This window comes from Neoarthrinium moseri, assembly GCF_022829205.1.
Source record: "Neoarthrinium moseri strain CBS 164.80 chromosome Unknown scaffold2_Wmoseri_CBS_16480, whole genome shotgun sequence".
Classification (NCBI taxonomy): Eukaryota; Fungi; Ascomycota; class Sordariomycetes; order Amphisphaeriales; family Apiosporaceae; genus Neoarthrinium; species Neoarthrinium moseri.
This window is the reverse complement of record NW_026055116.1, coordinates 965,688-983,935: the sequence shown is the minus strand read 5'-3', so window position 1 is coordinate 983,935 and position 18,248 is coordinate 965,688. Positions and strand designations below refer to the sequence as shown.

The 18,248-nt window shown below is 52.4% G+C and overlaps 4 protein-coding genes across 4 annotated transcripts; 2 read left to right on the top strand and 2 right to left on the bottom strand.

Moving 5' to 3' along the window:
• Positions 1-1,046: 1,046 nt before the first annotated feature.
• Positions 1,047-2,997, bottom strand: JN550_001054 (uncharacterized protein; the record flags this gene model as incomplete). The annotated part of the gene is made up of 5 exons (XM_049308810.1): positions 1,047-1,084; positions 1,137-1,304; positions 1,383-2,146; positions 2,204-2,473; positions 2,522-2,997. The coding sequence occupies 5 exons, from the start codon at positions 2,995-2,997 to the stop codon at positions 1,047-1,049; spliced, it is 1,716 nt and encodes a 571-aa protein (XP_049176960.1).
• Positions 2,998-9,035: 6,038 nt separating this feature from the next.
• On the top strand, positions 9,036-10,390 carry JN550_001053 (uncharacterized protein; the record flags this gene model as incomplete). Its single annotated transcript, XM_049308798.1, has 6 exons — positions 9,036-9,159; positions 9,232-9,577; positions 9,632-9,760; positions 9,814-9,943; positions 10,000-10,238; positions 10,291-10,390. 6 exons carry the CDS (start codon positions 9,036-9,038, stop codon positions 10,388-10,390), a joined length of 1,068 nt encoding a protein of 355 aa, XP_049176959.1.
• Positions 10,391-12,530: 2,140 nt separating this feature from the next.
• Positions 12,531-15,637, top strand: JN550_001052 (uncharacterized protein; the record flags this gene model as incomplete). The annotated part of the gene is made up of 7 exons (XM_049308787.1): positions 12,531-12,690; positions 12,852-13,172; positions 13,236-13,501; positions 13,561-14,070; positions 14,127-15,043; positions 15,105-15,177; positions 15,230-15,637. The coding sequence occupies 7 exons, from the start codon at positions 12,531-12,533 to the stop codon at positions 15,635-15,637; spliced, it is 2,655 nt and encodes an 884-aa protein (XP_049176958.1).
• Positions 15,638-16,643: 1,006 nt separating this feature from the next.
• JN550_001051 (uncharacterized protein) lies at positions 16,644-18,229 on the bottom strand (the record flags this gene model as incomplete). Its single annotated transcript, XM_049308776.1, has 3 exons — positions 16,644-17,490; positions 17,550-18,022; positions 18,077-18,229. The coding sequence occupies 3 exons, from the start codon at positions 18,227-18,229 to the stop codon at positions 16,644-16,646; spliced, it is 1,473 nt and encodes a 490-aa protein (XP_049176957.1).
• Positions 18,230-18,248: the final 19 nt, after the last annotated feature.

Sequence of the window (18,248 nt, the reverse complement as noted above, 5' to 3'; positions counted from 1 at the left end):
GTGCCTTATGATTCAGAGCCCAGCTACCATCCAGCTTTCAGCACGTTGTCTATCGGGTGGGGAGAGCCAGCAGAACCACTGGCAAACGAACCTGAGAGACAGCCTTGCCTTGTAAGAGCGATTTTGCTGCCAGAGATGTTTGGATTGATGCCCCACGTGGCTGTGTCTCAAGCTTTCGCAGGTCAGGCGAATTCCGATGCATCCAAGATGCTAGTCTGCTTGGTATAGAAGGCTTCGAGAAGCTTGGAAGCTCTAGCGAAGGCGAAGCAATGGGGCTTAAGCCCAGCTTGCCGATCCCATTGCATCATGGCCCTCAGCTCGTGACCATTGGCATTGGCGAAGACGCAAATCGGTCATCTGTATCGTATTCCATGAAAACAAGGCAAAATAAGGCGCACAGTCGAACAAAGCACAGGATGCTCGACCAGCTTACAGAACGCAATTTAGTGTTTGATACCTTTCTTACCTTGGAATCACCCAGCTTGCCCAACTAGAACCGACTCCCAAAGAGCACCACGGCTCCTACATAAAAGCCACTTTACATCATTTAACTTACGACATAGACCGGTGAGGTTATCTGGGAAGTTTGATAATGACGTATTTAATACAGAAATTCGAGACATGCACATAGGGGAGAGCCATCTTCGAGAACAACGCATCATCGCAACGGTCCAACGCGCTAAAGAAACAAAGCCTGACTTCCCAACATGCTCGTCCAAACATACACTGTAGCATAATGCGCTTGGCTTTGGGAGTCATTGTTAAAATACTTCAAGCGCAGCCTGATACTGAGAAAAGCCAGGAATCATCTACATCGTCATCTGCTCTCCAAAGCCCCTCGGGACGCCATTCTGGAGGACAATTGCCATTTTGATATCTGGGTACGCTTTCTTACAACACGTGCCTATTATAACATGTGGCCCCGTTTGACAAGCAGCCATTGCCAGCGAAAGACCCCCTTCTTGATATATCAATACCGGTGACACCGATTACCGTAGGTAGCATTTTGCCTCTTCAACCCCAGTTAGGAACTATCGTAGATTACTCTATCGCGTCTCATCCTCATATGCATCATATCCGGCCCCTATCGAGAAACTTCTTGGGCAAATCGACCGTTTTAGCCCGCATGTACTCACCCGCAAGCTTCCCAAGAGTGTCGTAGTTACTGCAAGCATTGTACCCCCTGTCCAGATGGTCATGGAGCAAGAAGTGCACAGCCCTAGCACCGGGAATCTCAAAACGATCAATTGGCTTGCCCTTATACTCCTCAGGTCCTAGCAATTTCTTCACCCTATCGATGGTCACTATAGCATCGAACGGTCAGTTTCTCTCCCTACTTGGACGTATTATCATAGGGTAGGACGACTCCCGGGCTCACTCACTGAAGCTGCGCAACCAATCCCACTCGTCGTCATGGCGAACGAAGAATCCCACGTTGCAGTCCGATGCCTTGTCCCCAGATCGAGCCATAACAATGTGGCCCAAAGGTGCCTTGGCTGTCTGTCCGAAGGAGGAAAGGTCGACAGCACTCTCCGTTTCATACGACGGCTGCTGACGAGGGTAAGTCTTTGTGATCTTAGGCGCATCCATCTTGAGAACCTTGTTGTCCTCGAAGAGAAGATGCACACGGTGGTTGAGCTCGCTTTGTGGGAGCAGCGATACCCAGTATTCATAGTAGGGTTTGGGTACGATTTGCCTCAGATCATTACTTAGAGATGCACTAGGCGCCGACTGTAGGAATATTTCAAGGACCCAACGGTTGAACCCGTTGGGAATATCCGGACGTAGAACTTCCGGGTCAGGACTTTGTGCAAAGATCCGAAAGTCGACTGTTGCCAAGTCTTGGTTTCTGGCGTCAATGGGTGAAGTGCCGTTCTGGTGAAACTTGAGAAGACTGAACTTCGATATGTCATCCCCAATGGCGTACCGAACTTGATCCTCCGTGATCTTACACTTCTCCTCTATATCCAAGCCACACATGTAAATGTGCCATTCAGCTTGGAAGCCAGCTGGAGCTGTGATTCCCACCTTTGTGGTAGGAGGTGGTGGCATACCTTTTACACCAGTGATACGTACTTTGTCCTCGCCAACCTGCTCCAACCGGACCCCCGAGATATCCGCCGTGACATCACAATTGTAATACCAACTAGCAGATTGGTCAGCATGAACTCATGGGTATTGTCGTATGCATATGTAAACATACGGGCCTTGAATCTCGTAGACAAGTTGCGATGTGACACTTCCCACTGTAACGCAACCTCCAGAGTCCTTTTCCTTGACCAATGTACACTCTCCTTTGTGGTCTACCTCTGCGATAGGGAACCCCATATTGACGTGCTTTCCCGTCTTCATGAGGTCTTTGAAACCACTGTAATATCCTCCAGTGACGTATGCAGAGCACTCTATGAGATGTCCAGCCACAAGAGCTCCTGCGAGCTCATCAAACTGGTCCGATCTCCAGTCATGCCACCATCTTCGCAACTGTCAGCATAGAGCTTTCTTGATCGTCATATAGACTTACGCAGCAACGCCAATAACTGGAGCAGCATCCGCTACTCGTCCGCAGATGACTACGTCCGCGCCACTTCTCAACGCCTCTGCTATGCCCAAACCGCCCAGGTATGCCTGTGCACAGATTGGCTCAAGGCCCCATTCCTCAAGCTTCTTCCCATGCATTAATGATTCGAACTTCTCGCCTTTGCCGATGAGACTATTGACTTGCGACGTGACGTCGTCACCCTCGACCCATGCGAACTTGAGGCTCTGTCCTTTATCCTTGACCATCTGATCGCACACAAGCGTCAGGAGCTCCGTGTCTGATGCTCCGGCGTTGACAACGAGCTTGCACTTGTTGTTGGCGAGGTTTTCTATGGCTGGCTCGAAGCATTGCAGAAATGTCTCCGCGTACATGGCTGTTTCCTGACGTTCTTCAAGCGTCAGTTGGACTTTCGATCCCTCGGTTGCTTTGAGATTCCGGATCTTGCCACTCCCGTGCATCGTCATTGTCTGTATATCAATCAGCCCCGATATTTACTGTCGGCAGTGCTCGGTTACTCGCCATCTCCGAGAGCCAATCCCCAATCACGGCATCTACATCCGGATCTCCTGCTAATGAAGTAATTGCCCGCGATCGGTCTGTAAACCCACCACTACAGCCCGCAATGCGGACTGGACGATGGTAATTGGTTGAAGGAGACATTGTTTGCAAATCACTAATAGAAGTTTCTTGTGGGAAATGAACGAGTATCATGTACGGAGTAAGTAGGTTGACATTATGAGTTGACTTCAAGCGATATTTAGTATATAAAACCCTAGGCTGAATTGAGCCGAAATAAGTCAGATCCTCATAGGCCCAGCATAAGCTATGTTTCCCTATCCACGGGTTCGATATCCACGAACCTCTGAATCTGCTTAGTAACGCAGGATGAACAGTTGCTGCGGAAAACGTAGTCCGAATAGCTTCAACGTCGGCAGCGGCTAGCGCTTGCGGGGTAGATAATCATTCGTGACACGCCCCTGCACAGTGCTTAGCAGTGTGAAATGGGAGATCTCTGAGAAAAAGAGTCTATGAGTAAGACTTGCCTCATTCAATCTGTGTAGAAGGGTTCAGTTATGATTTGTGAATTCATTGCGCTGCAGATGAGTATAGCTTTGTCAAGACAACGAGGTCAGGCGCCACCTCAAGTCACTTCTTAGCCAGACGGGCAGGACCCTCATAGATTTTCTGGTGCAATTCAATGATAATGAACAACGGGCTTTCTAGACTGGATTCATCCAGTCTACTTGAGGTGTTTCAACAGGAGCCCAGCCGCTTCAGAAACATCTGCTATGGATTGATTTCGAGCCCTTTCGAGTCTTACCACTACAGCATACAGAAGTTACTTCTCGACCAGTGACCGACAATCTATTGATCTCATCTTCGAGAGAGATTGCATTGCGCCGATTCAACACAAGTGTTCACTGATATGTTACACAGTATTCCCGACTTACGGAACGCATCCAAGTGCAACATCATGTAGCATTGCAGCATGCATCAGACTTTGTACGGCAAATGTACGCTACTTACCCTGATGTTCGAGAGAGCTACATATTTCTTTTTGAATTGTTGTCTATAGTTGAAAACCAATAGATTACTACCATCCGGTGACTACGCGTAGGATACAAGACATTCTTGCCAAACCTTGGGCAGCCGAGAATAGTCATACAAAGTTCTATAGGGATGCTCGCTATGTCATTATCTAGTTGTTCGAGCTCCGTACCTACCTATAATGACACAGTCATTCACAAACACTCCTTGTGTGTAGAAAATACGTCCACTGTAGATACCACTCTTTAGGAGTAAAGATTGAAGCGGCGCCTTGACCAAACAGCAATGTCAGATCAAGCAATACAGTTCGATTCACCAGAACGATTAGGTTTTCAGATGTAGATCCGACTTATCGGTCTACTGATTGATAGTTCAGAGTGTAGAGGATTTAACTTTAAGCGAAATCGTGACAGGAAAAGGGTATTACCGACAATGATCTAGCTCTTAACGAGTGATTCACCTCAGGGTTGTTCCAGCCTGATAGTCATTCAGTAAGCTGATCAAGTACATGACTCCCCAATTCGGGAAAGCTTGCGTAATGAAATCGCAGCGGCGGGCTTGACTCTGATATGATCAGTTTTTACAGAGACAACGCGTCCTCGGCAATATCTTGGCCACGGGAAATGCACGACTCGGATCCAGGAAATATCAATATCCAACGGAGATAAGGTAGGAACGGCTTGCCACGTGTGAACCTGCCTTCCGGGCTATTCTGGTACCAGCTGCGGGAGCAGTTTATGTGGAGATGTGGGCATGTTCGTCGAACTGAAGGACCCAAGCCAGCAGAACCCTTTCCTTCTGGCCCTTCTCTCGGTCTTTCGGTAAAGCTTCTATGGATTGGACTTACTGCAGGCGGCTAGACTGGTCGGCAACCGGTTGTGGCTCTAGGTGATTATACATAGTAGAGTTTAGCTACGGGAAGCCTGCTTCCGTAGCTTAGAGTAAATAACAGACGAGGTCCTGGAGGTCTGTTTTTGAAGCTCGCGGTTTCTTTCCATCGGAGCCAATGGACGTGCTTATGAGCTACTGGAAAGATACCAACATGGTGCACGGGCCGATAGGAAACTTAATGGGCGTTATTTGCTGCTCCCATTGTTTCACAGAACCTGGGGAACGCGTAGTTGCTATTGTAACGCCGTTCGTGAGCGAGGGAATCTGGCTCAGCTTCCGTGGAGTGAAGTTCTAGACTTTGCACATACGACAGAACACCATGTGGTGTGAGATCTTGACCCGTTACATGGTATTGTATGAGGAGGCTGGTGGACAGGTGTGTTTCTGCTCCGCGCCGCACTTTGAAATTTGGTTACGCCACTTCGAAGATCGATATAAAGCGAAATATTATTCCTTCAGCACACTTCTGCATCTGTACAAGTTTTCTTCATGCCATGGCTCTCCTTGGCAGCTGGAAAAGGCTTGTTGCAGTATTAGTATGGGCCTACATGCGTTAGTGAGGCTCGTATCAAGAAGTGTGGGCTCAATTGATGAAGTGGAAGTTTGTGCAATCTCTGTTGGATGCTCTGTATTATGAGGTTTGCAGCCGAGTGGAGAGGCATACCAACAACTGGCGAATGAGACTGAAAATCCGCCGATATCCCTGCGACGACACGTGGATGCACTGATGCCCTGGTATTTGATCTGCAAAATCATATCCACCGAGCGCAGCCACTTACCAGCTTGTCGGGGTCGAGAAAAGCAAAGCGCTTGTGTTGAAACGACTCCATAACCTATACACTACGTAGGTAATTATGTGATGGTGAGCAAAAGTAGGCTAGCCTTTGGCGGTGGCAGCACGAGAAGGGCGTGAAAGCAATAACCAGGCGAAAAGCGGAGAGCTGGAATTAGAGAACAAAAACAATGAGGCTGTCTTTCTGGGGATATGAGCTACGGGGTGTAGTGCGCCGATCCAGATTTCCAGTATGTCACTCGACGCTCACGATTGCCCGAGAACGAGCTTTAAATGAAGACTTCGCTACACAATACTTATCATCATAGTAAGTGCACGTTCCTTCTCGCTCTTGTCATGCATGGGTACAAACTCTGAATAGCTAGCATGCGACAGACGTGCGGCAGCATTTGCTTGGCAGTCACTGCATTGATAAAGTTGCTAAAGAAAAGAAGCAAGCTGAGCCATGCGCGTTATATTGTGACCGCAATGAAGATGGCAATCCCAGTGTTGAGTTTGGGTTCACTGCTCGTCAACCACGATTGGTGCAGAATTGGTCAAGATTCATATCAAACTGTTAAAATAGATCTCTTGACCCCTGGGTTGAACAAGGGTACTCTTTGTGACAGGTGGTCCCTCTGGTCTGGCGAACATCACAGCCATTGGTGGTCACTCTGAATCCCTGTCTGTATTTTGTGTCTTGTCCCAGCGATGTGGGATGCTGTGGATAATTGGCCATTGGCTCCATATCTAGATGAAGGAGAGGGAAGCCCAGGATTGATCTGGCTTTTCATGCCGTTGCCCTCGGTGCTCGTGGTGTGAAAGGTGCTGCTATTGATCCGGTGGCTGCACGGCTAGCTGCAGAGAACCTGGGCGCGTCAGCAGGATTGGGACATCTGCTGATCTGGAAACACGTGGGAGTATCGTGGCACAGCATCGGCGTCAATGCTTCTGACATCCCCGGCCAGGAAGCGAAATCTGATAGGTTCTCAAATCTCAGCCATCCTGTCCACACAAAGCGGTCCAGTCGGTTATATATCAAGTATACATTCTCGGTACACAGGGGACCAGTTGTGCTCTAGCTTCTAGGGCCCAGCTAGTTCTAAACCGCCGGAAACCAGTAAAGCCACTGAGCGAAATGGTAGGAGATAGCGTGTGCAGAAGCAAAACACTTCTCGAACGATGGATGGATCTTCAGCCTTCAATGCCGGTCAAAGGGTGGCTGGGAGGTGTGTAATGTACCATACATAGTAGTGAGTCTTGTATAGCCCCGCATTGTTGGGATGCGTGTTGCTGTCCGGCTGACCGGCAGGCCTGTTACACGCCTGCATGAGTTGGGGGAGGGATTGGACATGATGTGGATGCTCGTACTATGTAGACGGCCCCAAGAGAGAGAGAGAGAGGGAGGGAGGGAGGGAGGCGCAAGGCCAACGAGATCGGGAATAGGCTTCAAGAGTACATGGAGCCAGGCCATGACCAATGGCCGATGGTGACGAACAAAGCGCCTTGAATCTTCAATGCTCCCCCGGCGTTATTCTGCTTGGGAAGGCATGTCTCGTCCGATTTCACGTTTGAGTTCTGTCAACAAAAAGCCGCCTGGTGGCCACACTCCTGGAAACAGCCCTTGGATACCGAAGGGACGCTCTCTGCCTCTTGGGCGTCGTCACGTCAGAATTGGCACTTAATCTTTTGGGGCACCCGTTCTGAAAGAGGAGCAATATCCCGCTTCCGAAGGACAAGTTACCGGTGTTGGCGCCTGCTCCACGTTTATGCGGTCAAAACTCCGGCCTAAGTACACCCATACATGCATCAGAGGCAAAGCCAAAGGCAAAACCATTGACCCAGTCGACGATTCCACACACACCAGCGCCCGCTCTTCTGCCACTTGAAGGACGCGCATCTGATTGAGCTTTACCGAGCAAGGCAGGCAGGACGACAACCAGCATCTGGCGAATGAGACCCCGGCTGGACACCGCCATTGGCATTGACTTAGCAGATAGGCTGTGTTCGTTTTCCGTTTATCGTCAGGGCATTGCCAGCCGTGATTATCTGGCACAGCGCAGCCCTGTATCGAGGGCATTTATTGCATGCTAACTTGCTTCTTTCTACAAAAGAGAACGCACGCAGGTTCGGCTTGTTCGGTTAGCTGGTGTTTTTACCGATTTAGTTTGCCAGATCTGTGTCTCCGTTCTGCAGTAGCCTCCAACAACAGACATACCCGATCCCGGGCTCGTTACATTGGTTACTGGCTTGCCTGTGCTGCGTCGCTCGCCTTGACTCGCCGTAACCAGCTCATCGCAACGTTCATCAGCCCGATAAGCGTGGCCTTGTGGTGCCGGCCATTGGGAGACGTTGCACCAAGCATCCAGAACAACAGACGGGATCCCGGCCTTGTTCGAGTCGAGCATTTGCACCGCCTTGACAGCTACACAGTAGCCGTCTCGTGGGCTGCCTCGTCACATTCCTGTCGTGGGGGGAGATCTACTAAGATCAGTAGCCAATCGCTAACTACCGTTGCGACATTGCTTGTGGCCGACGGCGCCCACATCCAGTGGACTCCAACAATAACTGGGCTGCCCGCTCGCCCGCTTTCACGCCGCGCTCCAGTCGGTCAGCCAGACAGCCAGTCAGCCAGTCAGCCAGTCAGCCAGACAGCCAGACAGCCGCGGCCGCCCAAGCTCCCACACTTTAAACGATCGACGGCTCTTCACTTAGACTTATTAGCAGCAGAAGGTGTGGAGTTCCCAAGTCGCTCCGAACCGCACCTTCAGCTAGGTGCGCTACCGCTACGCTTCGCTGTTACCTACTAGGTAGGGACATTGGCGCAGCGCTTGCTCGATTCCCGCGCTCTTCACCCGCCCATTCCCTCCATTTCGTCATCCGCTGTCTCTTGGAGAATTCTGTCCACCGCTGTGTGCCCGTCTCAACCGAAGCCAGCCTGCGCTGCCGAGTAGGCTTCATCAGTCGCACGTACACAGCTGGGAAGGCACCCGAGCACCATCATCGATCCCGACGCTTGCCGGTCCAGGACGGATCGAGCTCTGCAAACCTCCAACCACCCGGACCCTGACCGCGTGGGTACCAGCTAAGCTGAGCCTCACCACACCGACGTTGGAGTCGCGCTCTCACGTCAAGGTCCCGTCTGTCATCTGGCACCCCAATACCGAGCCAGACGAGACCCGAGGGAAATGAGACTGTGACACTCGCGCCTCTCATCGTTGGCGGCGCGAACACCAGGATTTCCTTACCGACGAGGCCGGGCAAGCGCGATTGGATCAGATGAAGATGGGTTCTTGTATGAGCACGAACAAGGAGGAGGAGGAGCAGAAGAAGCGGAGTCAAGCGATCGACAGAGTTCTCGATGAGGACTCGAAACGGTTGCGACGGGAGTGCAAGATCTTGTTACTTGGTGGGCTACCTCAGAAATCCTCCCCAGATCCAAAACAAGAAGCTGCCGGCTAACATGGTTTTGTCCGATCAGGTTCCGGCGAGAGCGGCAAGTCCACGATTGTGAAGCAGATGAAAATCATTCACTTGAGGGGCTATTCGGAAGATGAACTTTACAACTACCGGGCTACGGTGTTCAAGAACCTCATCGAATGCGCCAAGGCCGTCATCAATGCCATGGACCAGTTCGATATCGAGCCCAGCACCCCCGTGAACAGAGAGCACTGTGATTATCTGCTCACCTACACGGTCGAGTCGGGACCGTCGGCGCACATCGACTCCAAAGTTGGGCAGGCTGTCCAGGCTATATGGAGCGACCCGTGTATAGAGAGGCTGATGGAGCACCAAACCGAATTCTACCTGATGGACTCGGCCGGATAGTGAGCATGCACACGTCGTTTTGAGCCACATGACCCAGCTGACTGGAGAAACAGCTTCTTCGATGAGGTGTCAAGGATATGCGCACTGGACTATCTGCCGAACGAAATGGATGTCCTACGGGCCCGAACGAAGACGACGGGTATCTATGAGACCCGATTCCAGATGGGAGCTCTCAGTATCCAGTACGGACCACCAACCACAAACCCTTGTCCGTGTGTTGCTAACCCACCCCCAGCATGTTCGACGTCGGCGGCCAAAGGAGTGAACGTAAGAAGTGGATCCATTGCTTCGAAAACGTCACATCCATCATCTTTTGCGTGGCTTTGAGCGAGTACGACCAGGTGCTCTTGGAGGAAAGCAGTCAGGTATGCAGCTTTTTCGTCGCCTTCTCTAGCTGCTTGGAACGCTAATCTTGTATTAGAACCGCATGATGGAGAGCCTGTTGCTCTTTGATTCTGTCGTGAACTCAAGGTGGTTTATGCGGACTAGTATCATCCTGTTCCTCAACAAAGTCGATATCTTCAAGGTGAAACTGCCGAGGTCGCCACTTGGCAACTACTTCCCAGATTATTCGGGGGGCAACGATGTCAACAAGGCCGCCAAGTATCTCCTATGGAGGTTTAATCAAGTGAATAGGGCTCATCTTAACTTGTATCCACAGTAAGCCGGCTCACATTCATCGAACAGCAGAATGATATTAACCTCTGTTTAGTTTGACGCAAGCCACGGATACATCAAACATCCGGCTAGTCTTTGCTGCAGTGAAGGAAACGATCCTCAACAACGCACTGAAGGATTCCGGCATCCTGTGATGACCCACCTCTCCTTAGTATTCACCTACTTCTCTCGGCGCGCTGGGTTCTCACGATTCGGGAGTCCATGACTCGCAGCATTGACGGCGTTCATTGTTTGGGAGCACTCTGCAGTTTGCCCCCCCTCCTCTTTTCCTTATTTTTATATTTCCCTTTTTGAAGCTTTGGCATGGCGTTCCGGTTTCGGCGTATATAAACCATCTCTATAACGTGCTGACGACTAGAGGCGGGACTGGAAACCGGAGGGGATGGGCTCGACTGGACATATGATACCATGAACAATGGGACTGGTGCACGCTGTGTCCCGACGATGCGCCGCTTACGGTTGCGCATAAATAATGTTGGACATGGACACGCGCCCGGACGAGGTTCAGGCAGCTCCAAGCACGCAGCGTTGCGGCGAGCATATACGGATGGCTAGATAGGCCGCTTTAGCTGCCATGATATGGCATAAGACAAAAACTCAGGCGTGAGATAATAGTAATTGGACATGATGCCAAGACAATGCCGTACTGTGAAGATGTTGCAATCCAATCCACGAGGTGTGCCCGTGTCTGTTCGACGACGTGCTGGATGGCTCCTCGGCTGAGACGGGTCATTTATGCGGGATGCGCAGATGGCGGAGCAATTATCACGACATCTCTGCATAGTCGTAAACATTGGCCATGCCCCGGTGCCATGCCGACCGCAGCAGGTTGGGACATGATGCAGAGGGCAGGACGAATCCAACTTGCTAGACATTGAGCTTCACAACCAGGAGGTATATTGGATCTGATGCGGTATGACATCGGCGATTCATTATCGAGCAAATCAGGGGAGGCATGGTGATGTCCCGGTATGCACTCCGAGAGCTCCAGTGACCAAACGCCGGCCTGCAGAGCAGATGCAAGAATGTGGGACAGCCAGTCGTACCACCATCACCCATGGCATCGCAGATTCACACCGGATTGACTGGCGCTTCATCCCCATAATTCATGGTTTTTGCAGAGCAGGGATATCATATACGTGGGGACGAACGCCTGCCCGCTTGGCGATATAAGAGGCTGGGCAAGAAACGCTGCGACCCCACGAAGAGGCTGGATGGCGCTCGGTTTGGTCGACTTGGTAACCAGACATTCCAGCACACAAATGACGGGCACTAGGGGAGGTAAGGTGCCTCAACTCTACCTAGTCGAGGACTGGCGATGGAAGCAGTATCCGGGCCGGAAGAGAGCTAAAGCTTGCAGATGTTGGCGGTGGAGCTACTGTGCCTTTAGCTGCCCACCCCGCACTCCCACACCCCTCCCAGCTCCGCCTTCCGACCACGACCAGACTAACACGAGGCTTGCATGGCATGTTCCCTAGCAACACCACACGACATCTCTGGATGGCCTGGTCGCGCGGCGGTTTCCCTCGCTTGGCGAGCTCGGTTGGGCGAGGGGATTGGACGGCGGGAGACGGGCAGGTTCACGAGGAAGCACCAGCAGAGGGGTCAAGGCAGGTCGAGGCAAGACAGGACAGGGAGCCATCCGCATCTCACGACCTGTGCACCCTGGGGCTTGCATCTAATCCTTTGACCGTCGTCGTCATTGTGCTGCTGTGCCGGCCATTCCCCTAGCTTCTCAGTCAGCCCATTTTCTGAAGCTCCAGGTCGTCGTCTCCCCACGAGCCACCCGTCTGGCCAGCCCTCTCTTATATATCGGGCCAGCTCCCTGTCCTCTTCAGGAACAATCAAAGCTCTGTTCCTTGCTCCTCTCTTCGTGAAAGGACTGTGCTCGGATCCTCACGCACGTTTGCGCGTGTGCCTTGCCCCACGGTGACCCTCCGTCCAACCCGAGAGACACAAGCAGCTATCCCCAGAGCTCTGTCGTCTTTGTACACCAGCTCCCATACCCCGCGTGTCGTGGCCCCCGGTTCCCGCTGCCCCCCAGCGTTGCAAGCGTTTAGACTGCATTAGAGTCGAGCTTTGCTCATTGGCATGTAGGTGCCGTGCCAACAGTTTCGCATGTCCGCGACGAGAGTGGGTCAGTGGCATACGCGGAACCGCCGGCTGACACTTCGTGATAGCTTCCGCTTTCTAGATCCTTGATTCTAGACCCCTCTTCAATTTCGCGGCTCTCGTTTTCAACCTACCCGCAGCTCTCAATCCCCCCACCTCAAGATGGCGACCGAACAGCGTATTCCCCTCAGGGAGCGTAGGCCCTCGACCTCTGCTCCAATCGTGGACATTGTTGGGTCCGTCGGCCCGGCTGGAATCTCTCGGCCCAAGCACAAGCGGACTTACACCGGGTTCGGTGCTGGCGATGTCAAAAGTGTAGAAGGTGGGTTGGCTGCTACAGCTCTGCTTGCAGGTCGTCCTACACCAGAAAGCGCCCCTCATTTGCCCGGGTCCACATCGTATAGTGCGATCTCAAGGGCAATGCTATAACAGTCCTCCGCTCTGACTCGAGTCCTCATCACTAACACTGCTCCTCTTCACTAGCTTCGATCCCCGAGCCGCAGAGGGAGGCCTGGACCAAACACCAAGTCAAGGGTTTCACCGACGCAGACGGCTTTGAGAAGGAGGTTGTCCGCCATGTCGAAACCTCCCTGGCCCGCAGCTTGTTCAACTGCGACGAAGGCGCCGCGTATTCAGCTGCCGCCCTGGCCTTCCGCGACCGTCTCATCACCGAATGGAACAAGACGCAGCAGCGCCAGACATTCTCCGATACCAAGCGTGTTTACTACCTCAGTCTGGAGTTTTTGATGGGCCGCGCGTTTGACAACGCTATACTCAACCTTGGCCTCAAGGACGTCGCAAAGGGTAGGCAAATTACGTCTTGAAAGCAGAGAGTGCATGGAGCTAGACTGACTTGACCACCTGCAGAGGGCCTGACGGAACTAGGCTTCCGCATCGAAGACATCATTGAGCAGGAGCACGATGCTGCTCTGGGCAATGGTGGTCTCGGCCGACTTGCTGCCTGTTTCCTCGACAGTCTTGCTTCTCTCGACTACCCTGCTTGGGGCTACGGTCTGAGATACCGATACGGTATCTTCAAACAGGAGATCATCAATGGCTACCAGGTTGAGGTACCCGACTACTGGCTCGACTTCAACCCCTGGGAGTTTCCTCGACACGATGTCACTGTTGATGTAGGCTGCACTGCTGTTGAAACATTTTCTGCTGTCGCTCTTACTAATTTGTGAACAAGATCCAATTCTATGGCAGCGTCCGCAAGTCGCAGGACGAAAACGGCAAGTCCGTCGCCCACTGGGAGGGCGGCGAGATCGTGACGGCTGTTGCCTATGATGTCCCCATCCCAGGATATGCTACTCCCTCCACCAACAACCTGCGGTTGTGGTCCAGCAAGGCCTCGAGCGGGGAGTTTGACTTCCAAAAGTTCAACAACGGAGAGTATGAGAGCTCAGTCGCTGACCAGCAACGAGCTGAGACCATCAGCGCGGTTCTCTATCCCAATGACAATCTCGACCGAGGAAAGGAGCTGCGGCTCAAGCAACAGTATTTCTGGGTGGCCGCGTCACTGCATGACATTGTCCGCCGCTTCAAGAAATCCAAGCGCCAGTGGAGTGAATTCCCTGACCAGGTGGCCATTCAGTTGAACGATACCCACCCAACCCTTGCCATCGTTGAGTTGCAACGGATTCTTGTGGATATTGAGGGCCTGGAGTGGGATGCAGCCTGGAATATCGTCACATCAACGGTAACCAAACCCGAATCTGCGTACTTGGATCGTTGATCGTGTCTAACTTTACTTAGTTTGGCTACACGAACCACACAGTTCTGCCAGAGGCATTGGAGAAATGGCCTGTCGGCTTGTTCCAGCACTTGCTTCCGCGACACCTCCAGATCATCTACGATATCAACCTGTTCTTCTTGCAGAGCGTGGAGAAGAAATTCCCCGGCGACAGAGATCTCCTTACCAGGGTCTCCATCATTGAGGAGTCTCAACCAAAAATGGTGCGCATGGCATTCTTGGCCATTGTCGGTTCTCACAAGGTCAATGGTGTTGCCGAGCTGCACTCCGACCTCATCCAAACCACCATCTTCAGGGACTTTGTCAGTATCTTCGGCGCTGACAAGTTTACCAATGTCACAAACGGCATCACTCCGCGTAGATGGTTGCACCAGGCGAACCCTAGGCTATCTGAGCTGATTGCAAGCAAGGCGGGCGGCCACGACTTCTTGAAGGATCTGACCTTGCTCAACAAGATTGAAGAGTACGCGGGTGACAAAGAGTTCAAAAAGGAATGGGCCGAGATCAAGTATGCCAACAAGGTCCGTCTGGCTCGATACATCAAGCAAACCTTGGACGTAACAGTCAATCCGGCCGCTCTTTTCGACGTTCAGGTGAAGCGAATTCACGAGTACAAACGTCAGCAACTGAACATCTTCGGCGTCATCCACCGCTATCTGACGTTGAAGGCCATGAGTCCCGAGGAGAGGAAGAAACAGCAGCCGCGTGTCTCCATCTTCGGCGGAAAGGCAGCACCTGGCTACTGGATGGCCAAGCAGATCATTCACTTGATCAACAATGTTGGTGCTGTCGTCAACAAGGATGCCGACATTGGCGACCTTCTCAAGGTCATCTTCTTGGAGGACTACAATGTCAGCAAGGCCGAGATGATTATCCCAGCTTCCGATCTCAGCGAGCACATCTCCACTGCTGGTACAGAGTAAGCACCACTGGTCTTCTCTGTGATGATTGAATTGTGCACAATGCTAACGCAACTGCAGGGCTTCTGGCACCAGCAACATGAAGTTCGTCCTCAATGGTGGGTTGATCATCGGCACATGCGACGGTGCAAATGTAAGTTTTGATACACCCAATGTATGGGCTGACACTGCTAACACATTCTCAGATCGAGATCACCCGGGAGATCGGACAAGAAAATATCTTCCTCTTCGGCACGCTGTCTGAGGACGTCGAGGAACTGCGCCACCAGCACACCTACGGCTCACACAACGTTGATTCAAACCTGACCAAGGTCTTCGAGGCGATCCAAAACGGGACATTCGGCGAGCCTAACGACTTCGGCGCCATGGTTGCCGCCGTTCGTGACCATGGCGACTACTACCTTGTGTCGGATGACTTCCAGAGCTACATCGACACACAGAATATGGTCGACACCGAGTACCGGAACCAGGACGAGTGGGTAACCAAGTGCATCCGCAGCGTGGCGAGGATGGGTTTCTTCAGCTCTGACCGTTGCATCAACGAGTATGCCGAGGGCATCTGGAACGTCGAGCCGCTTGCCGTCAAGAACTAAGACCTAGAAGGGTGTCCTGGGTCCTTCAGGCTAAGAAAGGGGAGGCAATATAATTCTGCGCTGAAGAATCGTCACACTACTCGTAGATGACAGCCTGAGCGCGAGCAACGGTTTCCTCTGTGTAATGAAATGGCGAGAAATGGACATGGTTATGAGGTATCCATAGGGGACAGACAAATACTTGACGATTCAGCTTAATGAACCACAGACTATACCAGATTGTTTGAGATTTTGGTGACATGTGAAAGTGCATTTAAATGTCAAGTCAATATGAACGGTAGCAAGACGATCAGGGGAGGATACTTATCTCGGACCTAACTACTGAGTACATTTGGACTTTTGGTTCTTTTTTTTTTTCCTTTTTTTAATTTCTTCCGCTTGTGTTTAGAAAGTAGGGGATTGACCTAGCATTGCCCTGACGTTACCATACCTATCCGCACGCTGTTTTCCACTTCATCACACGCAGAGGGATACACGGTGCTTCATTTTATAATTCGTCAATTCATCGTAGGTGCTCGACTTCCCTCATAGGAAGAGTCGAGCTGTCTGCCTCATGCTGCGCTTCTTGGGTCCTTGTGAAGCCGTGCCCCCCAAAGCTCTCGGAAAATACGTTCGGTTAAGTGTGGAACGCGACAGGTTTGTTTCTATCAATCCTCCCTTGCTGAACGCACCGGTTTTCTTCGTCTGATGCGTCGTTCCACATATATACTACACTACATACGCCCACGGCGAGCGCCTCGTCCATGTCTTGCTTAGTAGCTTGACGGATAATCAGGGTAGGGCGTCCCGGGCTACTACGCGACCAAGCGAAAACTACTCAGGCATCTCTGCGCCTTTCGCCAGGGTCAAGGGAGGTCAACAAGTCTCATGTTCTGTCATCACGGTGAAGACAATCTCTCCATATCGGGTTGCTTCGCCTAGGCTGCGGAGCCCCCAATGCAGATGTCATGGACCTGCTTTATGATCAGTACTGTGAATGTTTGCCCCGGTGCCTAGACAGCATGGTTCAGGGATGTCTTCTGTCTCTAGAAGAAAACGAATCCCTGATCCGGCTGAACAGTCCGCCGCCGCCGCCGCCATCGCGACTCCTGTCGCTGTGTTGTGATCGACGTCCCGAGGGCGACGAGCTCCTATCTCTTCGCGACGGGTTTGCTTGTACCTGAGGGGGCGAATCCGAGTTTCGGCGGGATGGGTTTCGCCAACTTGACGATGACGAAGTCGCTGCTTCGTCGCGAATGCTTGCCAGACGTTCTGAGCCACGCTGGCGCAGGTTCGACCGCCGTATTTCCGACTCGCTAGGTCTGGACGATGAAGGGATCGGAGGGGGAGCGGGCTGAGGAGTTGCTGGCGTGGCACCCAGGTGGCCAGCTGCGTCGCCCTCGATGGGCGCTCGGCAGATGGGGCAAGTGTTGTGTTCTTTAAGCCATAGGACAACACACTCATCGTGAAACCAGTGCTTACATGGCAGCACCACGGCTTCGTCGCCCAGCTTCATCTCGTCAATGCAGATGGTACATTCGCCCTTCAGCTCCGGGCCGAGCATCTGCTCATCAAGTTTCTTTCGTGGCAGCTTGGCTATGGTTTCCTCCGATGCAGGCGGCGGGGCGTTCGACGAGGGGTTCTGCTCCATGAGTTGCGAGATGATTCGATCCAGCCCTTCTTGCGAGTAGACAGCGTCGCCATGAACAGCCCCGGGACCTAACATCTGAGCAAACAGTTGCTGGAGAAGCATTCCCAGTGGAGCATTGGGTGGTGCACCCTGGTCGCTAGGTCCAGCTTCACCGGCATGGCCGTGAAGGCCGCCTCGACCCACCGGAGGCGGACCCATCTGACCGAGAAGATCGCCAAAAATACTGAAAGCTGGATTAGCATCTAGTCCTAGAAATACAGGGAATACACGTGGCTGACATACGATTGGAAGTTGTCACCGCCACCGATCTGGTTGCCGCTTCTGATAGTTGTCCGAACGGAGCCATCGCTGCCAGTGCCGTAGAAGGTAGTTACTTGACCGCCAAATCCAGGGCCGGAGAAACGCGTGAAACTAACACGCTGTGGTCCGGCATTTTCGCTTCGGGAAAAGAGTTGGTCTGGACCCGACCGCCCAACAACGCGCTGGCCTCCAATATCTCCTAGCAACTCGGTGAATCTGCTGATGATTTCGTCGGCCTCGCCAGGATTTGCCCGTAAACGATTGCCGTCAGCCGGGCCCTCTGGATTTCGGAAAACCATTCGCCGCCCGTAGAACCCGCCGGGGCCGCCCATCAGGTGCTCCTCAATGTCGTCTTCGTCGGGATCCGAGTCACTATCATGGACGTGATGAGGATGATCATGGCCAAAGCCCGGATCATGACCTGTCAGGTCGCGGGGATCATTGCCAGGTGTGATCTGCGTCGTTAGTCAGGAAAAGATGTTCCATGTGAGAAACCCGGGGGCACTTACAATCTCGGTGGCTTCGCTCTCGCACTCGGGTCTGGGGCAGATCAGGCCATGTCTATCCCGATACCACTCATGGCCGCAGGCATGGCAGTAGACCACCTCGCGATCGCCAGTGGCGTCGAGGTGGCCGTATTCGGATTCTTCGCCCGAGTCCATCTGACGCTGCCTCTGTTCT